Genomic DNA, 25616 nt, shown 5'->3' with positions numbered 1-25616 from the left:
TTGTTAAAATTTATTCCACAATTTAGCCCAATTTGAAAATTCAAATATTCAAGGGATTGGATTATTAAAAAAGCAAGTTTAATGATTTAGATAAATTTAAAAAAAATGTATCTATTTATTGCAGTTAAACAGAAATCTCATTTTAAGGTCCCCTCATGCAGAGTGCGCCTCCTCTGACCGCCTGTCAGACAACACTGAGGGCACACTACCACAGCACACAGCGTTTTCTCCTGGTACCTAAACACATTGTTAAAACGCCGCTTGATAACGTTCATGAATTATCGCTTCATCCACCGCTGTCCGTGAGGAAAAGTGACCGGTGAGCACCTGCCTTCACACTGCAGCTTCTCCTCCGCTGGATGATCTGACCGGAGCGCGGTGAGTGCTTCTCTCCATCACACTGAGCCGCTCCGACAATTTGTTGACATTTTTCACATTCAGCGCCATTTGCAGACAGGTACACCTACCGCCCCTTTTATTGTTCCCGCTGTCAAACGCGCTGTTTTTCGTTACGGAACAAACGGCACCAGGAAAATCGGGAGGTGTTTTTATTTATAAAATCTTTACATTGATCTCTTAGACTTGAACATGATGTGTGATAATAAAGCGAGGCTGTAGGATCATAATAAGAACGAGAGCGGATGGACTCATAGTTACTTTTCATATTTTATCGCGGTGAAACGAGAACTTGCAGCTGTTTTTTTATTATTAATTATTGCTTTGTTAATGTGTAAATAATGTATCATATATTAATGCTCTCATAGTTTCTGCAGTGGCTGTAAACAGCTCTCGTGTTATCCATCTCTGACACAGTGGGAGCAGGCGTGAGTGTTTTTCCATCTACGGACTGTAGAACCATCATGGATACTAATCATGTGCTTTTAATTGTTCTGGTCAAAGAAACAAAGTTGCAGACGAAAAATGTTCTGTTACAGCTGCAAACACTACACACTGTGTTTCATCAGGGGCATTTCTAACTACTGTCTGCCACAGTCAAAATGTAAAACACTGCATTTACAGTCATCAGTTAGACACTGGAGTATGAGGGAGTTAATATAGGCCCATTGTCATCTTATCATTTTATTTGCATATCTGATTTTGAATTGATTATTGTATAATCAGGCAGCATCTCTATATGCAAATAATATTATATATTATATATTATATTCTATATTTTCTTCCTCTCCTGTGTTTTATTTGAAGTGTTGATACATTAGATATATGTGTGGTTTTAAGAACCAAAAATCTATCTCAATCTAGAAGGACTGCATGATATGAAAAAAAAAAAAATCATTTTGCGATTATTTTGGCAGAAGCTGATTATTGTATAATCAGGCAGCATCTCTATTTGCAAATATTTAAATATTTAAAGCTCCATATTTTCCTCTTCTCCTGTGTTTTATTTGAAGTGTTGATCCATAAGAAGATATATTTGTGGTTTTAAGAACCAAAAACCATGTAGTAGGGCTGCACAATATGGAAAAAAAAATCATATTGTGATTATTTTGGCAGATATTGCAATTACGATGTGGGATTGCAATTTCAGTTGGAATGGTTGTTTTATCATTTAATTTTAACTGAAAAAAAATTGAAATTGATGATGATGTGATTTTTGTTGGATGGTGGGTCCAGGTGGGCGGGGCTTGGGGCATGGCTGAGAGCAGTGACTGCTTTGTTGTGACAGCACAAAGTTCCAGAAATCCTGACGGCTGGTTTTAAGGCTCAGTTTCTGAATACAGGCTGTGTGCATTTCTCTGTGGACTGAGGCTTTGATACTTTCACAGTATTAATATAGAAGCTAGACCTGATCTATAATCCAGCAACACATGGACATCTACTTAAGACTATACACAGCTTTAAAATAGCCCTAAAATAATGTCTCCTTGCAGAATGCTACTGTTGAAGGTAGATGACTGTAGGACTCAGCTGCTATTACTAATAATAATCATATTCATATATTGTTGAACCTGACCAGAATGTCTCTGTTGTTGTCAGTTTAGTCACATATACTGGACTTGTCATTATTGACATATCCATGTTTTTGAATGTGTTTTCATCCATTTTACTACAGTATCAGAATCATTCCACAAAGAAATAAAACCAATGTCTGTTAGGTCATTTAAGGACAAGACTAATTCTTTGTTGTGCTGCTGTGTGGTGATGCAGTGCAGACTTTACACTTCACTAGTAAACACTTCTATCAGAGGTTGGTGTGACTGACCACATGTCAACGTCAGCCTGATCTTGTTCTTTTAACATCTTATTTGTCTTTGCAACTCTTTCACATTTGGTCCACTCAGTGGTCTTTTTTCTTGCATGACTTGCTTTGTGTCTTTGTGAGTGTGAAAATGATCTAATGTGAGACAGCAAAGAACTGCTGGGCACAAATCTCTAACTCCTGAGTATGCCACTGTGCTATGGCTGAGTGATATGACTTCAAATCAATATCACCATTATTTCAAACCTTTACCTCGATTATGATCAATTACTTTGGAGCCATGCACTTCTTCTTCAGCAATGTGATTGTGTTCCAGGTGATTAAACAAATTGTGGGAATTACCTTTTGGTCGTTATCCATGTCGCATTCACCACTGTCTGGTAGTTGTGACTGATAAGACCCAATCAGGAGGCGAGGTGGGTGTCTGAGTCAATGTTTCTAAAAGTCTCAGTTTTAAGGGCTCAGAAACTCTGGAGTCAAGTGGACACAAGGTGTAAACTAAGCAAAAATGATGCATTTTAAAACTAAAATATGTTGGCTGTAGCCTGAAGCTCAGTGTTTGTGTCATTCATATCGCCAGCTTCACTTTGACTGAACGTGGACTAACGTTAGTTGGACTGGGTGGAGTCATATGACTGAACACGAGGTAGAGGACAGTTCACTGGGGAACGTATTAACTGAATTAACCGACACGAGCAAGATTAAGTCGGTTTTGCTACTTGTTCGGTTAATTGCCCAGCTGTACACACAGCTGTGATGCAGATGTGTACCTCAGTGCAGCTGCAGCTTTTACTTAAAGGCCCAATCCTTCATTTTTTTGTTTTTTTTGTTTTACATCATTGGAGATGCATTTTAAAAATGCATGAAAACATAGACCTGTTTTCCTGCTGTTTACACAGAAATGACTGATGTACACAAAGCTGAATGCATGTGTTGTTGAAGTGTAGTGTAGTAAAAGACTTCTCAGTCAGTGTGAGAGTGACTGTAGCCTCCAGTTGTGTCTGTGTGTTGTGTAATTGTACCTGTAGGAGTCACTGTGCTCTGAAATGTTACCTGTGTACCTGCAGGGGATTTGAACCAATGAAACACTGTACATGTGCAGGATGAATGGATAACGGGTGCTCGCTGTGGCGCTCTGCCACTTCTTCTTCATGACTCTCTTGACTCATCTGCCTCTTTATCTGTCTCTATATTTATCTCTTCCCTCCTGATTTCTTTCACACTGGCATGTTCATCATGTACAACGTCGTGTTTGCTCTTCATCGTTGGACACTGAAGAGGAGGAGATATACAGTGCGCCTGCATGAACTGCTTTGTTCACTCGCTGTGTTGTTTGTTGCACATTTAACAAACACTGACATAAATGTCCTGGAAGAAGAAGTGGACAGAAGGAAGAAGGAATAACACCATATATAACACCAAAAACAAACACTATTGATTTATGTGTCCAAAAGTGGACCCTGCCATTTCTTAACCTGACCGTTAGCTGAGGGTCGTGTTTGCTGCCTCACTCTCATCAGTGGCTCACGACCTCTCTGTTACTGTGCATTGCGCAGACACTATAACTAGCATTAGCTAACTATCTAGCTTATTTAATACACTTTACTTTTGTTCCTTCAGAGTTTCGGAATTAGATTGTGTCAAGTAGCTTCTATAACAGTCCTTTTGTTTTTACTTAGGAAATCAGTTTTACCTGTTGGGTCATTGATCAATATTAAAATTCATGTTCTAGACGCTCTGGAAGAGAAAGTTAATGAACATTCAGTTAGGATTATCTTGTGCTTGGTTTTTGGTGTGGACAATTTCATCAACACCAGCATGATGAGTTTAACTGGCAGAGAGACAGGACTTTGGTGTTGTGGTGTCATAACAGCATGGCTGTGTAACATTATGATATGTTGATGCAGATTTAGATACAGATGAAGAATTCTAAATAGTTTTATCATGAAAGGACACGTGTTGAGGATGGTGCAGGTTCAGAGGTGTGTGCTTCCATCTCTGTCATTGGTGCCTCCTGTCTCCAGCATCTTTATCCCTGAGGCCTGGTTGGCAGCGTGACCCCGTGCTGCTCTCTTCACACACACACACACACACACACACACACACACGCTCTGATATATTTCAGGTCTTTGTGTGTTTCTGGGCTTTTGTCTTTGCTTGTGTCTTTCATCAAATATTCCTGCCTCTGATTTCATCTGGGTCAGGCTGACTTTCAGTTTCTGGGCTGTATCCAGAGCTCATGCTAGCAAAGCAACTCTGTGTGTGTGTGCGCGCGCGTGTGTGTGTGTGTGTGTGTGTTGGGGGCGAGGAGGAGGGAGGAGTGTCCAGTGGTGACTGATAGACATCAAGCTTCCTCTGGCCTGCACATCAGCACACAGCAGCCTTTAATCCCACACAGGGCCCGATTAAATTTAAAGCCGCTTTCAGTCCTTAAGCTCACTCTCAGCACTCTGACACAAACGACCACGCACTCAGAAATACAGATATGCCTAAGTATGTTTTCCCCTTTCACAGATGCATTTCATTTTCAACCTTTGAACCAAGCCCTACTCCTGTTCTTAAATGAATTATTTGATAATATGTATATATGGTTCTCAACTGCAAATATTTTAACTGCCAGGTACTTTGTGAGCGATATATCTATCTATCTATAGATAGACTCGGTTAGGTGAAGCCATGGAGCTGTATATGTATATACAATTCTATATATATATATATATATACAGCTCCATGGCTTCACCTAACCGAGCCAGTGAGGTTTGATTACATATTGTGATATGTCCCAGAACAAGCACATAGCAGCTCTGTGCACCCTGAGTGACAGACACACAGAGAGGACCGCTGAAAACTTGATGGACTTATTTATGGTCCAGTCTGACTGACAGGCGGCGGGATCTCAGTGTGTCTCTGAGAGACAGAGAGAGAGAGAGAGAGAGAGAGAGAGAGAAAGAGAGAGAGAAAGAGAGGGAGCGAGGCAAGGAGGGGCTGTGCTGGGCTGGTCAGCTTTACAGTGAAATAAGATTTTACCCTTTTCAAATAGAAACAAAATTGAAATTGAATTGAAAATCAATATGTGGTAGTCAGTGTTGATACTGGCAAATAAATCAATGTATGGGAAATGCTGCTGTTCTAGTTGAGGTGTAATAGTGTGTTTGAAGCATCATGATAAACAGGCCATGAGAAGCTTTTTAAACCTGCAGTGAAGAACTTCTGTCTCCCTCCTCTGGAAGTGAGAGTAATTACACAAACACTGTCGACAGAAATTCCCCCAGTTCCAAGACGGTAACTCATTATTTAAGTAGAGTACATGTAGTAATTTATTGAGTCATAGGTGTCCCAGAAAAAGAATAAATCTGTAAAAGAATAAGAAAATAAATGTGGAAATATAAAAAAAAAAATTGTATATTATTGTATTGTAGTCTATTGTTTTTGTTTGCAAAAGAAATAGAGGAAAAACAACGCCAGATTTAACTCTTCAGTGAGGAAGAGGAGGAGGAGGAGCTGTAGTCCAGCTCATCAAACTCTTGTGTTATCTGTGATGCCTGAACAACCAGCCACAAGAATGTTCTCCACTGTTTTGTGTGTGTGTGTGTGCAGGGTCACACAGTCCTCAGTACACCTAGAGCTGCTGACGGGGCAGAGATGGGGCTGACGTGCCAGCATCCATTCCTCGCTGCAGGCTGCCAGCGGCTTCTGGAACTTCATGTGGTGGCAAGCTGTGATCTGTGTCCACCCTCAATCTGCCAGCTGACCTTAAAGTGTTGCACCGAGAGACATAGTTTTATAAACAGTTCAGGCCACACAGGCTGTGTTTGGAATGATCTGAACTAAGACCCTGAAGATGTCCAACATTTCAAATAGCTGGAGTTTTTATTCTTCCTCGTAAATTATGGGGACAAGAAACACCTCTCTACCTGATGTATCAAAATAATGTGCCACTACTGAGCGTGTGCAACTCAGCCCCTATGTAAACCTTAAGGTTTCACTGTGCTTCAAAAACACTGGGTCATCTATTGTCCAACCATGTGTGGAAGGCTTAAAGGTGGAGTCTGCATCCCACTGCCTACTTGACCTTTGTCCAACAGCTCTGTCTTTGTGTATCTTTTTTGTCTCAATATGATGAACTGTACAAAATGGGATAAATGTGCACACGTGAAGCATTCTCAGGTTTACAGTATATACAGAATATATGCTAAGATGTGGGAAATGGTGCTTATTTTAAAGAGTGTTCTATTATAAGTAACTGTAAAGCCCCATATCCGTAGGCCAGATTTCTTTTTATATGATTTTATTTTAAGGGAAAGACCCTCCTCTCTTCTCTGCTTGTCCCGCTGTCCTGCTTTTCTTGAATAATTTTAGAACAGCCTCTGTTTCCTCGCTTCAGCCAGCAAGTCTGCAGAAAACACACATACTCTACACACCCCACACACACCAACCCTGTTTGTATACAACTAAACTGCAGCAGAAAATATGTTATGCAGGAACATTTATTATCGGCAGTCATTTGTAAGGAAGTGTTTGGGGTGGACAGCAGCGTACAGAGCACATGAGGTGTCACACCAAAGAGCAGGGGGCTCATATCCAGAGTCCAGTCTGTGGTTCAGGCAACAACAGCACTGTGGTCAAGGTTAGTGAAATATGGTGGCTCTGGTTAAATGCTGTGATGTTTACAGATAGGCTGGCAGAGCCTCAGCCTCAACAAGACAGGGTCACGCCCAGCAACATGACAGAAATAATTGATACAACGGTTGCTAGTCAAGCTAGCTTCCAGAGACAATACCCTGCTGCCGCCACAAGAGGGCAGTAAATTACATGATGGATGCAAACACAATATGAGATCCTTTATGGGACTGAACGCTGTTCTGAGATCAGATGTAAGGAGAGATATCACTTCTACTTCAGTATTGTTCTAATTGATCTCTATTTTCAGTTTTAAATGGTCAAGCAATGCTTTTCTTGCTTTTCCTGGTCACTGGTCAAATATAAATACAAAGGTTGTGTCTGAACTTTTTCTGTATCAAACCAGACCAGGATCTTTCCCTGTGAGAGTCTTAAGACGATTATATAACAGTTTAAAGAACACCTCCCAAGTGTTTAACCCTTTTAACATCCATAAGAATACAATACATAAAAACAGATTCAGACAGCCAGGGTTTCATACATCACAAACCTAAGGAACCAATCCTGTCAACTTGGGGGGATGGGGGGCGGGGCTAAATAAACCTGAAACCTTGTCAGTACAGAGAGAGAGAGTTAGCATTAGCACAATACTAACACTGTGTCAGCCACTGCCAGTTACAAGCTAACAAACAACATAAACAAATAAAAGATGCTAACTACGCTAACTGTTGTGATCCGTCTGCTAGTCTCTGGTTCTGGTCTCAGACTCCTCCTCTGAGTCTGGGTCTGACTGAGGCTCAAACATGTGGCTGAGTCTCTCTGATGTTTCCTCCTCTAACCATCTTGATACTCTCTGCTCTTTCACCTGTCCACCTGGAGCAAGCAGGTGGTGGGCGGGGCACAAGGCATGATCCAGGTTTCTCAATCAGGAAATAGGAGGAGATGAGCTTGTTTTTCACTTTTTATGTGAGAAAATCAAGTTAAACAAAATATGAATGATAGCAGAGGATTTTTAAGGAATTTAAACTACTGATGAAGTATAAAAACACTGGAGTCACTAAAAATTGATGTTGTTTTGCTGTTCAGATATTTTGTATGAAAACAAACATGTTGTCTGTGAACATTTTACTGATGCATTCAGTATCAACATACTGCCAGATTTGTAAATGAACAACATTTCCTTATAGTGAACAGGATCCAGTGACGACTATGTTCCCTATATACTCATTTGCTGTTGCAGTTAATTTTTTGTAGATGGGCATCATGTGAACGAGCTAACAGTGCCATCTAGTGACACTATACTGTTAAACATGATAAACCAGTGTCTGTGCTGGTCTGTGATTATCTCTGCTGTTGGCATTGTTGCACTGTGACATTGTTTGTCTTGAGTTTACTGTTGAAGCTTCAGGTCCAGTTAGCGGTTTTCTGTTTAAAGGGACACTACACTCAAAACACAATGCTGCCTCTTTTCACTGTCCTGGCAACCTAAGAGACGGAGAGAGGCTGATGTTTTTATCGTCTGAAAATAGGAATGGAGATGAGGTGTGGTGATGGCCTACATGTGTTCGGAGAGGATCAGCCTGGCCCATGATGTAGATTAATTAGTGAATGTAATGTGGTTCACTCTCAGAGTTAGTAACAGCCATGCGCAGTTTTTTTCACCTCTGTTAATAAAGGTGTCACATCACTGGTGATCTGACACACCACAGTTACACTTGAAAGAATCTACATCTCTGAAGAAGCTGGAAGCTGCCATAGCTTTCTTCATCTTAACCCACATGAAGAGAGTCACTGAACATGAAACTTTGAGTTCAAACAGAGTAGAAATATAGAACAACTGTCCTACACACTGTTAAGAGTTCATACAGAAACTGTATGCTGCACTACACACATAATCAGTATTTCAGTGACAAAAGAGCATTACTTCTTTGACAAAAACATGTGAACTAAACTGTTTCTACAGCTCTCTCTTTCTGAACTAAACTTAAACTTAAACTTAAACTTAAACTTAAAACTATAGTGCGGGAATAGTCAATTAAAACTCAAAGCGGTCCAGTGGTGGAAGACCCATCAGGAACCGGTTGTGGCCTCCTGCTAACAGTCAACTCGACCACCGATAGTGTAGCGAGCAGCACTGAGTTGACGGACTTCAGGTGTCATTCTTAGGGCCACACCTCTTACCTCACCTGTGTGTAACGGCGATCTTGCTGAACTTTCATATCCGTCCCAAATGTTTGTAATCTGGATCATTTTCCTCCCAGATGAACATGTTGGCATGTCTAGGTGGTGATCAGTTGACAGCTCTGCCTCTCTCTTTACCCAAGACGTAAGGCTGCAGGTCTGAGAGGAAGGCTGGCTACTCCAAGCTACCTTTTCAGTGCATAGGCACACGCAACAGTCAGACCCTAAGAATGACCCTTTGATGTGGTGTTTCAGGTGCAGCCGCCCACGATCACTGCTGTAATGCAGTGACTGTGTGCAGGCGTTACACTGTAAACGTGAGCAGTCAGCATTAACCACAAGCAGAGAACTGTGTCGGTGAGGGGATGATGCAGATCAGAACAAGTGATCATGACAGACAGACAAGATGATGAGTGAGAATCCCAGCAGTGTCAGGAGGTCAGTGTTCCATTAGCACCAAGTCAAAGTGAGACAGTGGATTTTACCCCTGTCACACTAGTTAGAAAACCATAGTGAAATAGCCGACCATGCGGCTCAGATTCAATAAGGAATGATGGTAGAAATCATTGTATGTTGTTATGTGCTTTTTCAGTGATGGAAGTTATTTTTACAGACTTTTGTAAAAACATCTACCAATGTGAAATCTGTTAATGATAAAGTTGCACTCAAGACAACACAGACCAGGAGAGACAGGCTGCTGTTATGGTTCTGGGCTTGTTAGATGGGGAGGAGTTTACTACTTGTGAAATACTGTCAGGACAGTGCTCAGTTGCCCAGACGATTGGCTGCCAGTGGGGCTGCTGCATCTGCCTCGGTATCATGCAGGCCAGTTTCATTTTGCATTGTTCCTTAGTGATGTATAATGGAGTTTGTTTCCACGTTCATCTTCTCTGTGCTCACCTTCATTCTCACTTTAATGTGTGTGTGTACCAGCAGTACTTTGTGACATCACAAATAGTTTGGAAGCCAGTCCTGGTTCATCATGCAACTTACACTAGATTAATGTTGAAATTCCACTGGTGCATGTACACTGAGAACGGACACCTCAGTGAAGTAGGAGACAGTTAGCCTATGACCACTTATTATCACATAACCAAGATTCAAACTTGCTTACCAACTTCATCACGAATGAGTCAATTTCATCTGCTGATGACGATTATGAATGTGGTAGAAAGCTAAGAAAAATGCAAATAAGTGGGCCTTGAATTAAGATTTTGTCAAATCTGGCTTGTTTTGCTGTTATTCACTTACCTCTGTGCTGGCAACAGCTGCAGCTGGAGGCATGATGCTTCAGGTTGTCCATCCGTCTCACCGTCCAGTCATCCTCGTGGACACGATATCTCAGTAACGCCTTGAGAGAATTTCTTCAAATTTGGTACAAACTAGGACTGAACGATATGCAAAAAAAATCATAGTGCGATTATTTTGACTGATGTTGTGTTTGTGATATGAGTTGTGATTTCATTTGGAATTGTCATTTTTACACTGAAACAAAATATAAAAATGATGATGATGTGATTTTTGTTCCCTTACATCTGGAGAATATGATTTGTAGCTGGGGTGTCTCTGTAGCTCTACAATGCTTCAGTTATGGTCTGTTGTGACACATTTGACCTTTCTCAAAAGGATTGCACCTCCTGCGATCTGGTTATTAAACTTGGTCATATTGCTATTTTGATATTTTGGTTAATTGTTCAACCCTAATACAAACCTCCACTTGGACTCAAACATAAACTGTTTATGGTGGTCAAAGGTCAATGTCACTGTTACATCATAAGCACAAAATGCAAAAACACTTTTCTGGACATTATTCGGCACTATAACTCAGGAACAGCAGGGGAGATTGTGACCACATTTCCTGCAACTTAACTGATTGGTGGAGACATACAACTTTGTCTTCAGCAGCTTTGAGAAAACTATTAAAACTTTGAGGCAAATTATACATCAAAATGTACAGTTCAGTTGGGAATTGTGTGCTATGACTTTTCTTTGCGACTTTAGTAAACATGGCAGTGCATGCCATGAAAAACTGTGAAACATTTTCCATATAAAATGAATGGGAAGACATTGTGAAAATGATCAAACCCATCCATTTTCGGAGGCACACTGGTTTGTCAAACTTTAACACAGAAACATGGTCGAAACCTTAAACAGGTGAAAACTATTAAGACTCTTTTGCATTAAATTTTCATTTTGATAGCCATTATGGTTTTTACAAAATCACAGTTTAAGTTTAATGTAATTTTTAGACTGTTTCAGTTATAATGGTTGTGTATTGCTTGGAATGTTAACAGTAAGTCTGTGACACACTCACTCTAACTGACATCCCAGAAAATTTTATCCCCCAAAAAAAACTCTTTCAGTCTCTTAAATGCCACTCTTTCCAAGCTTCATGGACAATTAACATATAGAAACGTAGAGAAATGAGTCTTCTCTCACCCAGTGTTACTCTCACTGTGACATGAGTTGTGGTTTTTGAAGAAATCCCCCCTCAGTGCAGAGAGTGCTGTCAACACTGCCATAGATGGCCATGTTAAACAAGTTCCTGTCACAAACAGAGGTGAGGGGAGTTTTGACATGGCGTCAGCTCCAAAACATAAACAGCAGGTTCATATATAATACATCATTGTCTGTGTTAAAGCGTTGGGATGCTCGCAGTGAAAAAACTTTGTTGATAGGACTTGTACTTTTCTAACTATGAGGGCATTTTTGATGAGAGGTTTTGGCTTATAAGCTGTTGTTTGCCAAGGGATAGAGTGGTTTGTCTGCGTATTTCCATGCTGCTCCTGGGGGCCTCAGTCACCATAGCAACCAGTGTCTCATTGGTTCTTAATGATTCAGCAGTTTCTGGGCAGAAGTGGATTTACCCAACTCTGACCTGAACGATTAATTGTAGGATTGGAGGTTCAAGAAGCTGAATCCACAAAGACCCCTCTTCCACCTGATATTAACATTTGGTTGTTTCTTTATCTCTCTGGCTTAGAGGAGTGTTTCTGTTCTTTAACTTGATTTTGTCCTCTACTTCCACAGCTGTTGCCATGACAACAGACGAGGCGGAGAGTCACCAGAAGAAGCCGAGGCAGCAGGAGGAAGTCGGCCAGGACGCCAGGCCACCCTCACCAGAGGAGGAGCAGCTCCGGCCTCGCAACCGTAACTCTGCCGGCCGTGGCCTCTCCCGCCTCTTCTCCTCCTTCTTGAAGAGGCGCTCACAGTGTGAGAGTGAGGGGGGAGAGAAGGAGGACAAGGAAGAGGAGGAAGCTAAAGCCCCCATCGCTGACCCAGAACCTGAACTGAGGACAGAGGGAGAGGTCGCCCTGGATCAGCACTCAGTAAGCAGCGCTGAGGCTCAGGTCAGCCTGTATGCTGTGTATCTGTTTCTGCAGTAGGACTGGGCAACACCACAACATTTGGTCTTGATCTAATGGATCAGGGCCAGGATCACTGATATTGATCCCAATATTGATACTTTTTATTGCTTAAAGCAGCTAATGTGCTTTCATGTTAGGAGGAGAAATATGTCATGATTGACCAGGGGAATTCATTATTAATGGCTTCTGAATATATTTTAATGACCACCAAGTAATATCCCACACATGAGGCCTTTACTATTCTGCTAATTACCAAATCACATGCATTTTTGTTTCAGTAGTATGGCTACAACCACACATTCAGTTCACAGTATCTAAAGCGCGGCTTTGTCTGTCTGTTAAAGTGATGGATTTTGTTTCAGATAAAGTTGACTTAAATTAATGTTGTTTGTGTCTCATTAAGACCTGAGAAAGAGAGAGGGAGAGAGACACAGAGCACATGGATGAATAGATTTTAGAACTTATTTTGCCACTAAAGCCTTAGCCTTACAAGAATTTTTTGAACCTCTTTTGACTGTTTTAATGGACAGGTCTGGTCTGAGGAGACATTGATTGAACTGATTTTATTTTCTTTGTGCATAAGAAGATTTCAGATAAGTTTATAATCTTAGAGGGCAATAATGTGCGTGTCTAAAAGGGTTTAAGTTTACGTCCTCCTATGAACCAGAGGTAACGACATGAAGACGTATTTGGACAAAAGCTAAATCTTGGTTTTGCAGGTGCTCATGTAAAGTGTGGATTGATATGATGTGTAAATGTTCTGTCATGTGACATGATAAGACAGATGACTAAGAAAACTCGGCTGAAACACCTCTTGCACAGACGTCAACCTCTGGGGCTGTAGCCAACACTGAAGAACCAAAACCTGTGGTTCCTCTAATGGCCACTAGAGTCAGTCCCCATAGACTCCCATGTTAAAATGTCCAACATGTTTACAGCCTGGTACAAAAACAGTTTTGGTCTCTAGAGCTAATTTCCTCCTTCATGACACCTGTTTATATAACTCACCTGTTCACATTTTATTAAGACTTAAAGTTATGTGTATTTGAGGGCGTGGCCTCTTTGAGTGGCACGTGGGTGAGCGTATTCACTGAAGTCTCAGATCCCCACACGCCCCTCCTCTTTGTCCATTTTTGGATTAGCTGGGAGTTAGGGTTGGAGTCACACACTGCCAAGATGGCGAAGGTGGAGCAGCTCACTCTTTATTTACAGTCTATGCTCTTATATAGGCAGGGTATAAAACAAACACTGCAGAGACTGTCATTCATGAGTTTTAAGAGTTCCTTAAAATGAATGAATATCTTGGGGCGGCTGTGGCTCAGGTCGTCCTCTAATCAGAAGGTCGGTGGTTCCATCCCTGGCTTCTCAAAATTGCCCTGATGTGCCCCCATCGGTGTTTGAGTGTGTGTGATAGAGATGAGCTGTGTATACACAGCGCTGTATGAATCTGTGTGTTGATGGGTGAGTGTGACTCAGTGTAAAGTGCTTTGAGTGGTTGTTAAGACTAGAAAAGTGCTATATACAGGAAATGCAGTCCATGTACTTGTTGTAACTTCATGTGTCTTGGGTGTGTCAGGAAGCAGCCAGGTGTGATGTCATGTCTACACAGGAAGTGTTTCAGCCATGTTTCTCACAACAGATTCTCTGTACACAGGACCCGCTAGGGTTTTACTCATTGTTTGATGGGCCCTGTCCTACAGCTCAGCACTGTGTTTGAACACATCCTGTGCAGACACAGACGGAGCGCTGAAGCTGCTCCGGCTGCTCGTGCTAAACCCACTGTTTAGACACAGTGTAAATGATACAGAGAAGCATTAGACATGGATTACAATTCAACCACACAAACCACCTCAGGAGGTGAGGCAACGTCTATCTCCATGATGCACATGTTATCTAACTCCCAAGTGTAACTGCAGCAGTCAGCCATGTGTAGGAGGAGTCTCGAGCAGGGGTCTCCACCCTTTTTTCCTCTGAGAGCTCCTCATGTCTTATATTACTGGTTACGTTTATTCACATATTGTATCAAAACACTCAAAGTGATCTCCAAAACAATCAATCAATAAGATTATCTAACAATATCCAAAAACATCTGGAACTCACAGTCATGATTCAGTCAGACCTGAACACAGACATGAACCCACCACAGTAAATAAACCTCCATAAATCTGATTAGAGATCAGAGAAAGAAGAAGCTCCTCAGTCAGTAAAAATGTAAACAAACATGGGCAAAAAAAAAAAAAAAAAAAAAACAGGCCTCAAGTTGAAGCCCACAGTTTAACTCACTGTATCCATGGTAACATATTTCTGTTTGTTGGAAAAGTTTAGTTTATATCTGTTCCTGACAGTAACTCATTTGACTGGCTGATGATTTGGTGTTGAAGAGGTCAGTTCAGCTTCAGTGGTCAGCCTGTAAATCTGTGACAGGACAACAGTGGACTGTGTTGTCATCAATCTGTCTTTGTCAGGCTGTCCAGGTAGAGAAGAAAGAAGTGGAAGAGGAGGAGGAGGAGGAGGAGGAGGGTGGAAAGGACGAAGACAACGACAAGGAGAAAGGAGAGGAAGCTGCCCTGGAGAAGGAGGAGGACAAGGAGAAGGAGGAGGAGAAGGAGTCCGATCCTGTCGGAGGGAGTAAGGGAGAGGAGGAGAAGACGACAGAGGAGGAGGCCAAAGCTCCCAGAGCTCCACGCCGACCCAAGACCATGCAGATCAAAGTCACCCTGCTCGACGACACTCTGTACGAGTGTGAGCTGGAGGTGAGAGCTGTTTTCATTTAACTTTATTCATACGTCATGCAAACACACAGTCTCTAACGTCTGCCTCTCAATCAAAACAATAACAAAAGATGGTTTTTAGTAGTGTGGGATCATGGGAGTCGTTGTCTTCACCACCGTTATCGTCATCTTCTCCTGGTCTGGATTCCTTCAGTGTCAGTGGTTCTGGTTTTTACCTGGAGTTTGAATGTTATAGTTTGTTGTCCCTCAATCATGTTCAATTTAAGAGATGCCAGTTTTAAGACCACGCATGTCCATATGTTGCACTCCACACACACACACACACACATCCTTGCCTCAGCCCCACATGGTCTGACCGAGACATGAACAATCACAAACCAAAAACTGTGATTTCTTGGCATTTTGTAGCTCTTACTTGTAGCGTCATATTCTGGAAAGATAATCATTTTTGGATAGTTTGTGATCCCACATTTCTTTGAGTTTTAAAAATGGACAAAAGAATCCCATAGGAGGAAGAAAAACCTGGCCATTAGACTAGAGCTGTAATAATTAATTGATCATTAGATTAGTTAATCTACAAAAATCAATCAGTAACTATTTTGATAATCAAATAATTGGTGATTGTTTTATTTATAGTTACAGATTTAGTTACAGATATTTCCTGATTCTAGTTTGGAATCACAGCACAAACTATGTAACTGTCCATACACTTCAGGTGCGGGCTGCAGACCATCATGCTGACCACACTAAGTTCATACCACTGAAGGAACAGCGGCTCGGCTTTTATCTGCTTTTACACTTTTATCAACCAAAATATCTCAGTAGTAACTAAACTCTACAGTATTTGTATTAAACACAAATGAAGCACCTTATGCTCAAACATGGTGTTTGATCCGGCCATTCCACGTACCCAGAGCTCGTCTATGAAGCCAGGGATCAGCATAGGCCCCCCTCCCGGCCTGTCCCTCCCTGTGGGACAGAAACTCACTTAATTGGTTTCATTTTTACTCCTCTGCGCCGGCGACAGTCAGAGCCGAGGCATATTGTTCTCAGGTTGTCCTTCTGTCCATTCCATTATTGTGGACACAATATCTCAGTGACGTCTTGAAGGAACGTCTTCATATTTGGCACAAATGTTCACTTGGACTCAATGATGAACCGATTAGATTTTGGTGGTCAAAGGTCAATGTCAGTGTGACCTCACAAAACACTTTTTAGCCATTTTCTCAAGACTTCACAGCGATTATGACAAAATGTCACACAAATGGTTCATATTTTCTCTGACTCTGGATAAACAGGGATGTGACCTGAAACTAGTCTGAGAAGAGGAGGAATACAACAGTGAGGAGGTGATTCTAGTTTTAATTGGCATTAACGCCAGTAGCAGATTTGAAAAACAGCAAGAATCATCTTAAAAAGGGATGAATGTACATGGGTTTCTGTCACACTGTGATCCAGTAGTACTACAGTTGAATGAACGCATGCGACAGTGAAAAACAAAGGTCAGTGACACCTGTAGTGGAATTGAATTGTCTGGTACTCAGGAGAAATTCCCCTGAACAGTGTCTTCATGACGTACACACAGAGATAGAACATACCACTGTAAGAGGGGGCGTTGAACAGTCCAAGTGGTTCTGGTCATTAACACCAGCACAATGAGCCGCTCAGAGGGATGAGAAAAATGAGGCAACTCTTCAGATTCAGGACTTTTTTGCCACCAGCTCACGCCAGCGCAGACCAACCACTCTGCTCTGATGAACTCCTCACAGAGTGGAGTGGATCCACTTTTCACTTAGACAGACTTAGACTCAGACAAGCCTCTGAATCCTCACCTGATCCCGGACACATCTCACCACACTCCCCCCCCCTTACCAAACAGGGAATCATCACCACGCACTGAACAGCACTGCAGAGATGTGGAACCACTGGGACACTGCTGCTCTCGCCATCTGCTCAGTCGTGTTCAGCTCATTATTCAACACATGGTCCTGTACGTCTTGTCAGGTGTGTGACATCAGCAGGGGAAGGTTTAATCACCTTGTCTTGTTCCCTTCAGAAACATGCTGCAGGCCATGAGCTGTTCATGAAGGTGTGCGACCACCTCAACCTGCTAGAGAAGGACTACTACGGCCTGGCCATCTGGGAGACACCTACCATGAAGGTGAGCTGGACTTTGACAGTCGCTGGTTAGCGTCAGCTCAGCGCTCCAGACTAATGTTTCCACTGGTAGCACTGGGGAGAGGCTCAGCATTTGGGGTGATGTGTTATGTCCTTGCAGGTTTTATGTTTCTCACTGTCATTCAAAGTTTGAAGCTTGAACAGTTTTGACCTGCTAACAAGTTCAGAGGTCAAAACTCCAGCAGCATCTGCAATAAACAGAAGGACTTCATTACTAAAGCAACACATTTCAGCTTGTGTCCATCAGTCTCATCACAAAACATTACAAGCAACATTTAAATAGGGTAGGTATGAGCCCGCCAATGGGGCCTCTACAAAGATAGGTTGCATCATGTGGCTTTAGGCCAATCATTGCATCAGGCTGGTAGACAGTACACACACAGCATAGCATTCTCCTCGTACTGCAACCAGGGGCGCTGTGGTCACCACAGTGGTTGAAAGCAGTAGTATTTCTTCTTCTTTGGCTCAGCTGGTCTCTCCCTGCAGCCTGCACCTTCATCATCAGCTGTGTCTGAGTCAGGACCTCAGCCTTACCACTTAAACCATGTGTGATAAAGCAGGAAATCAAATCAAAACAGATTGGTTTACAAATGTCATTCTCAATTCTTGTTTATAGATATTTTTTTATTATGTGAAAAAGTGGTGCAGTAAGGGTACTGTAGATGCAATGGAAGGTTTATTTAGCCTGAATGAACCAAACGATGCTCAAAGACACAAAACAGATGACAGGCTGGTACAGGCTGGACCACTGACTTCATCACAGTCTGCTGAAGGATGTGCTGTGATTTCAGTTTGCTTGCTGGCTGCTGTAAATTCTTGGCTGCTGATGTAAAACACAGTTCTTCTTCTCCTGATGTTTTCTGGCTGTTGGCGTGTTATGTTCATTAGTTACAAATGGACACATCCAGTTCCCCGCTTTCCAAAAGACATGAGCACATTTAATGAGCGCACTGTTAGCAGGTAGGGAGAGACCTCCCGAGCGCTACTGTCAACCACAGTGGCTAACGCAGTACATGTGCATATGCAACTGTTTTGGTTCCAGTCTGGAGTCCTGTAGTTCAACAATCCCAAGCTCAGTGTTCCATTAAGAAAAAGGCAGCTCTTTATACAGTGTATAAATGTATCTAATGGGTAGATGAACCTCAGTGCTGAAGGACTTGCGGTGTCTGATGATGTCAAACCTCATGCTACATCTGTCTGTCTCTTGATCAGACTTGGATGGACCTGACCAAGGAGATTCGCAGGCAGGTACAAGGTGAGTTTAACTTGACCAAGAAATACGTCTGGTGTTCTTATTCTCTTTTGTAACATGTTGACATTTTTACACCCACCCTCTTTTCTATAGGTGCAAACTACAGTTTCACCTTCAATGTGAAGTTCTATCCACCAGACCCAGCCCAGTTGTCTGAAGACATAACAAGGTACCTTATGAGTTCCAGTGGTTTTGTCAACTACAACCTACAAACACTATATTTATTAAATCAAAAGCGCATTGTGGAAAAGATGTATTTCTCCAGATGAGGAAGGTGAATCTTGTGCATGGGGTAATGGGTGACTTTTTTCCCCTTCTATCCCAGGATTAATTTGAATGAATCATTAAGGATTAAAATACCTGATGTTCATCAGCACTCTGGCTTTTCGGTTACAGCATGTCCAATTAAGATAGAGATCTTTGTTTGAAGGTGAATCACAGAAGATTTAGTGTACTGTAGTGTATTTTTGAGAACAATAAATCACACATAACTTCAAAATGTCGAGAGCAACACAACAAAGTCCAAGACCTCGATGTACAGAGAGACTTGCAGGAGTCAATCATGTCACCAACAAACCAAAACTATTGTATAGTCAGTAAAATAAAAACACTCTAAGTCAAACACACACAATGAATGTGAGCAATGTATGCAATTTATATCTTCAAACCAATATAAATGTACACTGCCACGTTCCCTTTTTGTCAATTTTAAAATTATGGTTACATATCAAAACCAGCCTTGACAGCGCAGCTGGTTTTATCTTCACCCTGTGAGTCTGTCTGGGTCATCATGGCAAAATGTGGCCCCACTACCACAGAGGTGGTCTGAGTACTTTAGTGGGTGTTTATGTGTCTGTGGACAGACTTTGTCACCATAACAACAGCATTACAACCTGCAAGATACAGTCACGAAATGCTACAGGTGTGTAGCTGAGATCAACATGAGGCCGAGTTCAAAGGTGGGTGTGGTCCACCAACAAGTAATGAGTACTCATGTAATAATGTAGTAATAACTACTGAGTACTCATGTAATAATGTAGTAATAACTACTGAGTACTCATGTGATAATGTGGTCATAACTACTGAGTACTCATGTAATAATGGAGTAATATCTACTGAGTACTCATGTAATAAAGTGGTAATTACCACTGAGTACTCATCTAACATCGTCAACATCTAAATGTTGACGAGTGTTGCTGATCCCATGCTGGTCTCTAGTTATAACATGTAAAAGTAACTTATTCCAATTTATGTCACCACAGATCCCAAAGAAACAAGTTACCATGTTGGTGTTAAACTCCTGCAAGTCAACAACGCTGGCTCCAGTCTGTTGGGACATGAGCTTAAATATAGTACAACTAAAACAGCAGTTCATTTACTTGGACAGACTACTGCAGGTTAATTAAATATCAATTAACCATTAATATATGAGTCAGCCATATTGTAATCAAGCATCACAGGGGCATGAGAGCTCAGTCCTGAACTTTGATCAGCAGTTTGACAAAGAAATCTTAACTCGGTCGGTCATGTCTCGCTCCTCTCCCTAGGTTATGTTCTCATTATTTTTAAGTGTTGTACTGTTCTCCTCTACCTGCCCTTGTGTGTCTCCCACCAGTGTGGTTGTCTGCCCCGCCCTTGTGTATTTAGTCTCTGTCCTCGCCTTCCTCTGTGCCAGTTTGTCTTCGTCCCTTAGTGTCAAGGCTTCAGGCAGTTCCCAGTGTTTAGTGTTCTTGGTTTTTTGATTTATGTTTGTTTACTCTGACCTCGCCTCTGCCTGTCCTTTGGAGGATTTGTTCACCTGCTTCACTGACTGCCTGTGTAGCGACCACAGTTTGCAAGTAAAGACTTTTTGAATGCAGGGACTGTTTCAGAGTTGTGCATTTGAGTCATCTTTCCTGTGGTTTCCCAGACTCAAAAATCTTTGAAGAAGCTTTGAACCACATCCTAGTCTTCCTCCTGTGCAATACAGACCGCTACATGAGTTATCAAAACGGATTTCCATTCGTAGTACATGTGATCCCTTTTTGTGCATTGAAGGTACTACCTGTGTCTTCAGCTGCGGAAGGACATCCTGCAGGGTCGCCTTCCCTGCTCCTTCGTCACCCTGGCCCTGCTGGGCTCCTACGCCCTGCAGTCGGAGCTGGGCGAGTATGACCCTGAGGTGCACGGCAGTGGATATGCTAAGGACATGAAAATGGCCCAGGGTCAGACCAAGGAGCTGGAGGACAAAATGATGGAGCTGCACCATACATACAGGTCAGAACAGTTCCTCAGTGAACCAGTGGTGGAAGACACGTTCAGATTCAAGGTTTACCACATAACACAGTTACCTGAATTTGTGAAACAGTTTTACTACAAGTCAACAAACACTGTAATTCTACATAAGTACATAACTGTTATGCAAAATGTAATTAAGTATCTAGCACTAATAGCAAAGTGACATTTTAACTACTTTATTTTAATCTGGAACAATATCTCATTTATAAGAGGATCATATGTTTTATGTGTAAAAGTAACTAGTAGCTACAGCTGTAAGATAAATATAGTGGAGCACAAAGTACAATACTAAATGGAATTATTCATTTAAAATACACGAACAAAATTACAGTATTTATGCAACTTTTATTTTTGACCACTCCATCCAATAGAACTGCCTCCATCTAATTATTAAAGCTCCATATTTTCCTCCTCATGTGTTTTATTTGTGTGCATTTCTCTGTGGACTCAGGCTTTGATACTTTCACAGTATTGATATAGAACGTAGACCCGCTTTACAATCAAACAACACGGACATGTACCTTTAGACTATATTATATGGACCTGTAATAGAACTTTACACCAGGGATAGCTCAAGTAAATGATAAATCAGGGATGAGGGGAAGCTCTCCCTAAAAAGTGTAACTAAAGATTTTGTTGGGTTCCTGCTGTGGTGTTGTGGCAGGTCAATGACTCCAGCCCAGGCGGACCTGATGTTCCTGGAGAACGCCAAGAAGCTGTCTATGTACGGAGTGGACCTCCACCAGGCCAAGGTGAGAACAGGAGCTACTCTGCTGTTACAGCCGTTCTTTGTTGTTAAAAAAAAGTGTGGATGTGATTCAACCATTCAGAGCTCCATGAAAACAAGCAGCATGAACGTGTTTGTGTCTGTGTCTGTTTAGTGTTTTTGAGAAGCGCACATGAACAGCAGGAAGACATGTGACTCGTCAGGTTTTACAGCAGAAATCAGGTCAATGTGTGTTTGCATCAGAGCAGGGATTTAAACCAAATATAGAGGCAGGAACTATTAATGGACTGCACTGCCCCCTGGTGGATTGGTGAGGAATACATCACAAAACAACTGCTGCAGATCCAAATACAGAGTGCAACCGCTCTACAAACACAGATAATCACTGGTAGTAGTGCATACAGTTGAAAACATTTCAAACACATGGTGTGAGCTGCTGGAGCAGTCCTCTTGGGACGTAGTCACTAAATGCATCGTAGAGACACAAGAAGTTTTTAAAAGCCAGTCGAGGGAGGAAATGTCATTCATTGTCAACCTGTGATGACGTGCACTGCCCTGTAGGCGGTGCTCTACACTAGAACAAGACAATTAATCAAGATATAATCAAAATCGCAATATGGCCAAGTGTAATATCCAATCACAGCCGCTGCAATTTTTTTTTTTGATAAAGGTAAAATGTGTCACAACATTGTCGGCCCAGCCTTTAATTTCCTTGGACTGAGTGGAATATGTTGGATGTGTTTTATCAAAATGTTGAATATATGATTTGAAATGTTCAGTATGTTGGTGCAGCACTACAGCATCTCTTCTCTCTCTCTCCCTCCCTCTCTTTATTAGTTTTTCCGTTGAATTATATTTGAAGTTTGAGAAAGTCCACTGTTAAAAAGCCAAGTTTTTATTTTTATTTTTTAAGTTCAATAAATATGTGGTGTTTCTAAAGTCAATAAGTAATCCTTTGAATAATCGTGATCTCAATATTGATCAAAATAATTGTGATTATGATTTTTGCCATAATGGAGCAGCCCTAGCTTGAGTCCAGCTTGGGTCTTCTGCTGCATGTCATTTCTTCTCCCCCCCCTGCCTTCTCTCTACTGTCGCTGTAAAATATACTAGAAATGCCCAAATATATTCTGAAAAAAAAGGTCCTTTGTTTCGCTCTCTCGCTCACTCTGTCAGGATCTGGATGGTGTCGACATCATGCTGGGGGTTTGCTCCAGTGGCCTGATGGTTTACAAAGACAAACTGAGGATCAACCGTTTCCCGTGGCCTAAAGTCCTCAAGGTCTCATACAAACGCAGCAGCTTCTTCATTAAAATCAGACCCTCTGAGGTACAGAGTGTTTTCATATCATCTACCTGTAATGTCTGTTTCACACTGAACTCACCACGAGTTAGTTTCATTCGTCTAACGGTTGTTGTTTCAACAGGTGGAACAGTATGAGAGTGCAATCGGCTTCAAACTACCCAATTACAAGGCGGCCAAGAAGATATGGAAAGTGTGCGTAGAGCATCACACCTTCTTCAGGTGGGCGCTGTCTTCTTGAAGTCACAGTTTTAGCTGAGGGAAGTGTTGACATGCTCACTGTCTGACCCAGATCAGTATCTGTGTTGTCTGTGTACAGACTGACCTCCACTGAGATGGCCACCACTCCCAGGAAGTTCCTCGCGTTGGGCTCCAAGTTTCGCTACAGTGGTCGGACTCAGGCTCAGACCAGACAGGCCAGCTCTCTGATTGACCGACCGGCTCCTCTGTTCCAGCGCTCCTCCAGCAAGAGGAACTCACGCAGCCTAGATGGAGGTATACTTTTGTGTGTGTGTGTGTGTGTGTGTGTGTGTGTGTGTGTGTGTGTGTGTGTGTTGGTCCCACTAGAGTTTGTCAAAGTGTTTTCTTGTTCAGTGCTGGTTACTGAGTTTTCGGCCAACAAATAAGAGCGCACGTCTCCTGTCTGCACATCACGGCTGCTCCATCTACGTTGCAGAGATTAAATGGTACAGAAATGTAATATCACGATTATAGTGACTAAAATGCCACAGGTATCAGTTTTATAATGAAACCACAAATAAATTTCTGGCAGTTCTTTTTGTAAGTAAATTGAAAGTAAGAGGAAATGTCCATAAAGTGCAGAACAAATATGTGAACAATGTTATAAAAAAAGATGTGACTAATACCAAAACTAAACTAAACTAAACACAAAAGGTACACGTTGGTCACCAAATAATCATGTAAAAACAACACGAACAAGATAGAAGGAAAGCTGCAAACACCAGCCCCTCAGCATGTGTAAAAAAAAAATCATCCCCATGTTTTATTAAATTTGACAAGTGAACCATTCACAGTACATCTCCTTTTTTCCATTCGAACAAAGTAAAAAATGTCATTAATGCATAAAGAATGAGAGGGGGTACAGGTGATGTCAGACGTCTGGCTCATAAGCAATAATAAACAAATGCTATAAAGTCTGCCATATGTTTTGGAAGCAGAAAAGTGTGAGGTGGAACCCCAAGCAATGCTAGTGAGGATTAATAACAGGAATAATAACTTTTTTTCTAAAGCACGAGTGAAAACGTAGAATGAATAAGAGCTAGCAGTGTAAGATGAAGAGCATATACGTGTTTTAAATGGAAAAGTTAAGCTAGCTGCTCAAACATTCCCATGCATGGCTCAAGTTGCTGGAACGAGCTCAGAAGAAGCAGGTGAATTTGGAGAGTTCAACTATTATTGAACTTCAGTTATGCTAGAAATTCCACACAGACGAAGGTGATAAACTGGTGTAAACAGCAATGTGCAAATACAAACCTACTCAGAATTCATTCTCAAATGCGTGTTCAGTTAGCTCTGAGGCTGAAGGAGCTCCGCCACACTTCAGACCTCGTTCTCTCAGGAGGCTGAAAAATCTGTGGAGGAGCTGGCTGGCTGATGCTGTACAGAACCTAACTTGAGTTAAAGCTCCATATTTTCTTCTTCTCCTGTGTTTTATTTGAAGTGTTGATCCATAAGAAGATATATTTGTGGTTTTAAGAACCAAAAACCATCTCAATGTAGTTTTACATCTCCTCTCTCAGACTTCTCTCTGGAGCTCTAGTAACAACAGGTCAGTGAGCCAATCAGAAGAGAGGAGGCTCTCTTCTGATTGGATTAGAAAAAAATTGCCAATCCCTGGTGTGCTATCAGGGCACTGCTTAAATAGATTTGTAAAGAATATATTTGGAACCTGACCTCTGCACACAAAGGAAGCTAAGTATTAGACAACAGAGTTGTATTCTGTGCATTTTAATAACCAGTAGGTGTTAAACTACACTACAGTTAGATGGCATGGACCCATTCAAAGTCAACAGGACCTGAAATGCGTATGGCAAATAAATTGTGTGTTCATTAGCATGGATAGCATGTTTAAAGGTCTCATGTTTCACACTTGTTGTTTTATTTAAAGTGTTGATCCATAAGAAGAAGAACCAAAAACCATCTCAGTGATTTACATCTCCTCTCTCAGGCTTCTCTCTGGAGCTCCTCTTCTATTGTTTTCTGAGTGATCCAATAAAAATATAGCAGATTTCAGGTAAACCAAATCATGCAAGGTGGGATGGTGGGTCCAGGTGGGCGGGGCTCGGGGCATGGCTGAGAGTGGTGACAGCTTTGTTGTGACATCACAAAGTTCCAGAAGTCCTGATGGGTGGATTTAAGGCTCAGTTTCTGAATACAGGCTGTGTGCATTTCTGTGCATTGCTTTATAATCAAACAACACATGGTCATCTACCTTTATACTATATGGAGCTTTAAGTTAACCACATTAATTAACCATGGTAATCGATCACGGTTATAGATATAGTAAAATTTAAAGAGTAATACTAACATCTGGCATGGTTACTATTGTATTGTATTGTAACTGTAACCCTTTCTCCTGCCTGTACAGGCTGTGACTTGACTCCTCTGTGGAGTGACTGGATTTCCTCCTTCATGTGTTCACAGTGCAGAGTCCTCATTCACTGTGTGCAAACCTGTCAGCTTAATATAAAGCCTCAGCAGTGTGAGTGAGTCAAGTCAAGGGGGTGTCAGTGTGGCTGCA

The 25616-nt window shown here is 41.7% G+C and overlaps 2 protein-coding genes across 4 annotated transcripts in view; both read left to right on the top strand.

The window, feature by feature from the left end:
* Positions 1-304: 304 nt before the first annotated feature.
* On the top strand, positions 305-14942 carry LOC111220838 (cytoskeletal protein 4.1-like; the record flags this gene model as incomplete). The annotated part of the gene is made up of 3 exons (XM_022744077.1): positions 305-378; positions 12050-12348; positions 14853-14942. Coding segments are annotated over exons 2-3 (381 nt in total), but the record flags the coding sequence as incomplete, so codon positions are not given.
* Positions 14943-14982: 40 nt separating this feature from the next.
* The window catches only part of epb41 (erythrocyte membrane protein band 4.1), a 60419-nt gene continuing 49785 nt past the window's right edge, over positions 14983-25616 (top strand). For all 3 annotated transcript variants that reach the window (XM_022744063.1, XM_022744062.1, XM_022744061.1), the window contains exons 1-9: positions 14983-15140; positions 17176-17280; positions 18510-18552; positions 18643-18718; positions 20587-20805; positions 21491-21578; positions 22730-22882; positions 22980-23077; positions 23175-23350. In XM_022744063.1, the coding sequence (XP_022599784.1) occupies positions 15087-15140; positions 17176-17280; positions 18510-18552; positions 18643-18718; positions 20587-20805; positions 21491-21578; positions 22730-22882; positions 22980-23077; positions 23175-23350 (1012 nt within the window). In that variant the 5' untranslated portion in view covers positions 14983-15086. The remainder of the gene's footprint in view (positions 15141-17175; positions 17281-18509; positions 18553-18642; positions 18719-20586; positions 20806-21490; positions 21579-22729; positions 22883-22979; positions 23078-23174; positions 23351-25616) is intronic.

Source organism: Seriola dumerili, unplaced genomic scaffold (genome assembly GCF_002260705.1).
Source record: "Seriola dumerili isolate Sdu_G_001 unplaced genomic scaffold, Sdu_1.0 BDQW01000078.1, whole genome shotgun sequence".
Lineage (NCBI taxonomy): Eukaryota > Metazoa > Chordata > Actinopteri > Carangiformes > Carangidae > Seriola > Seriola dumerili.
The sequence above is the reverse complement of the archived record's forward strand: the minus strand, read 5'-3'. Positions and strand labels throughout refer to the sequence as shown.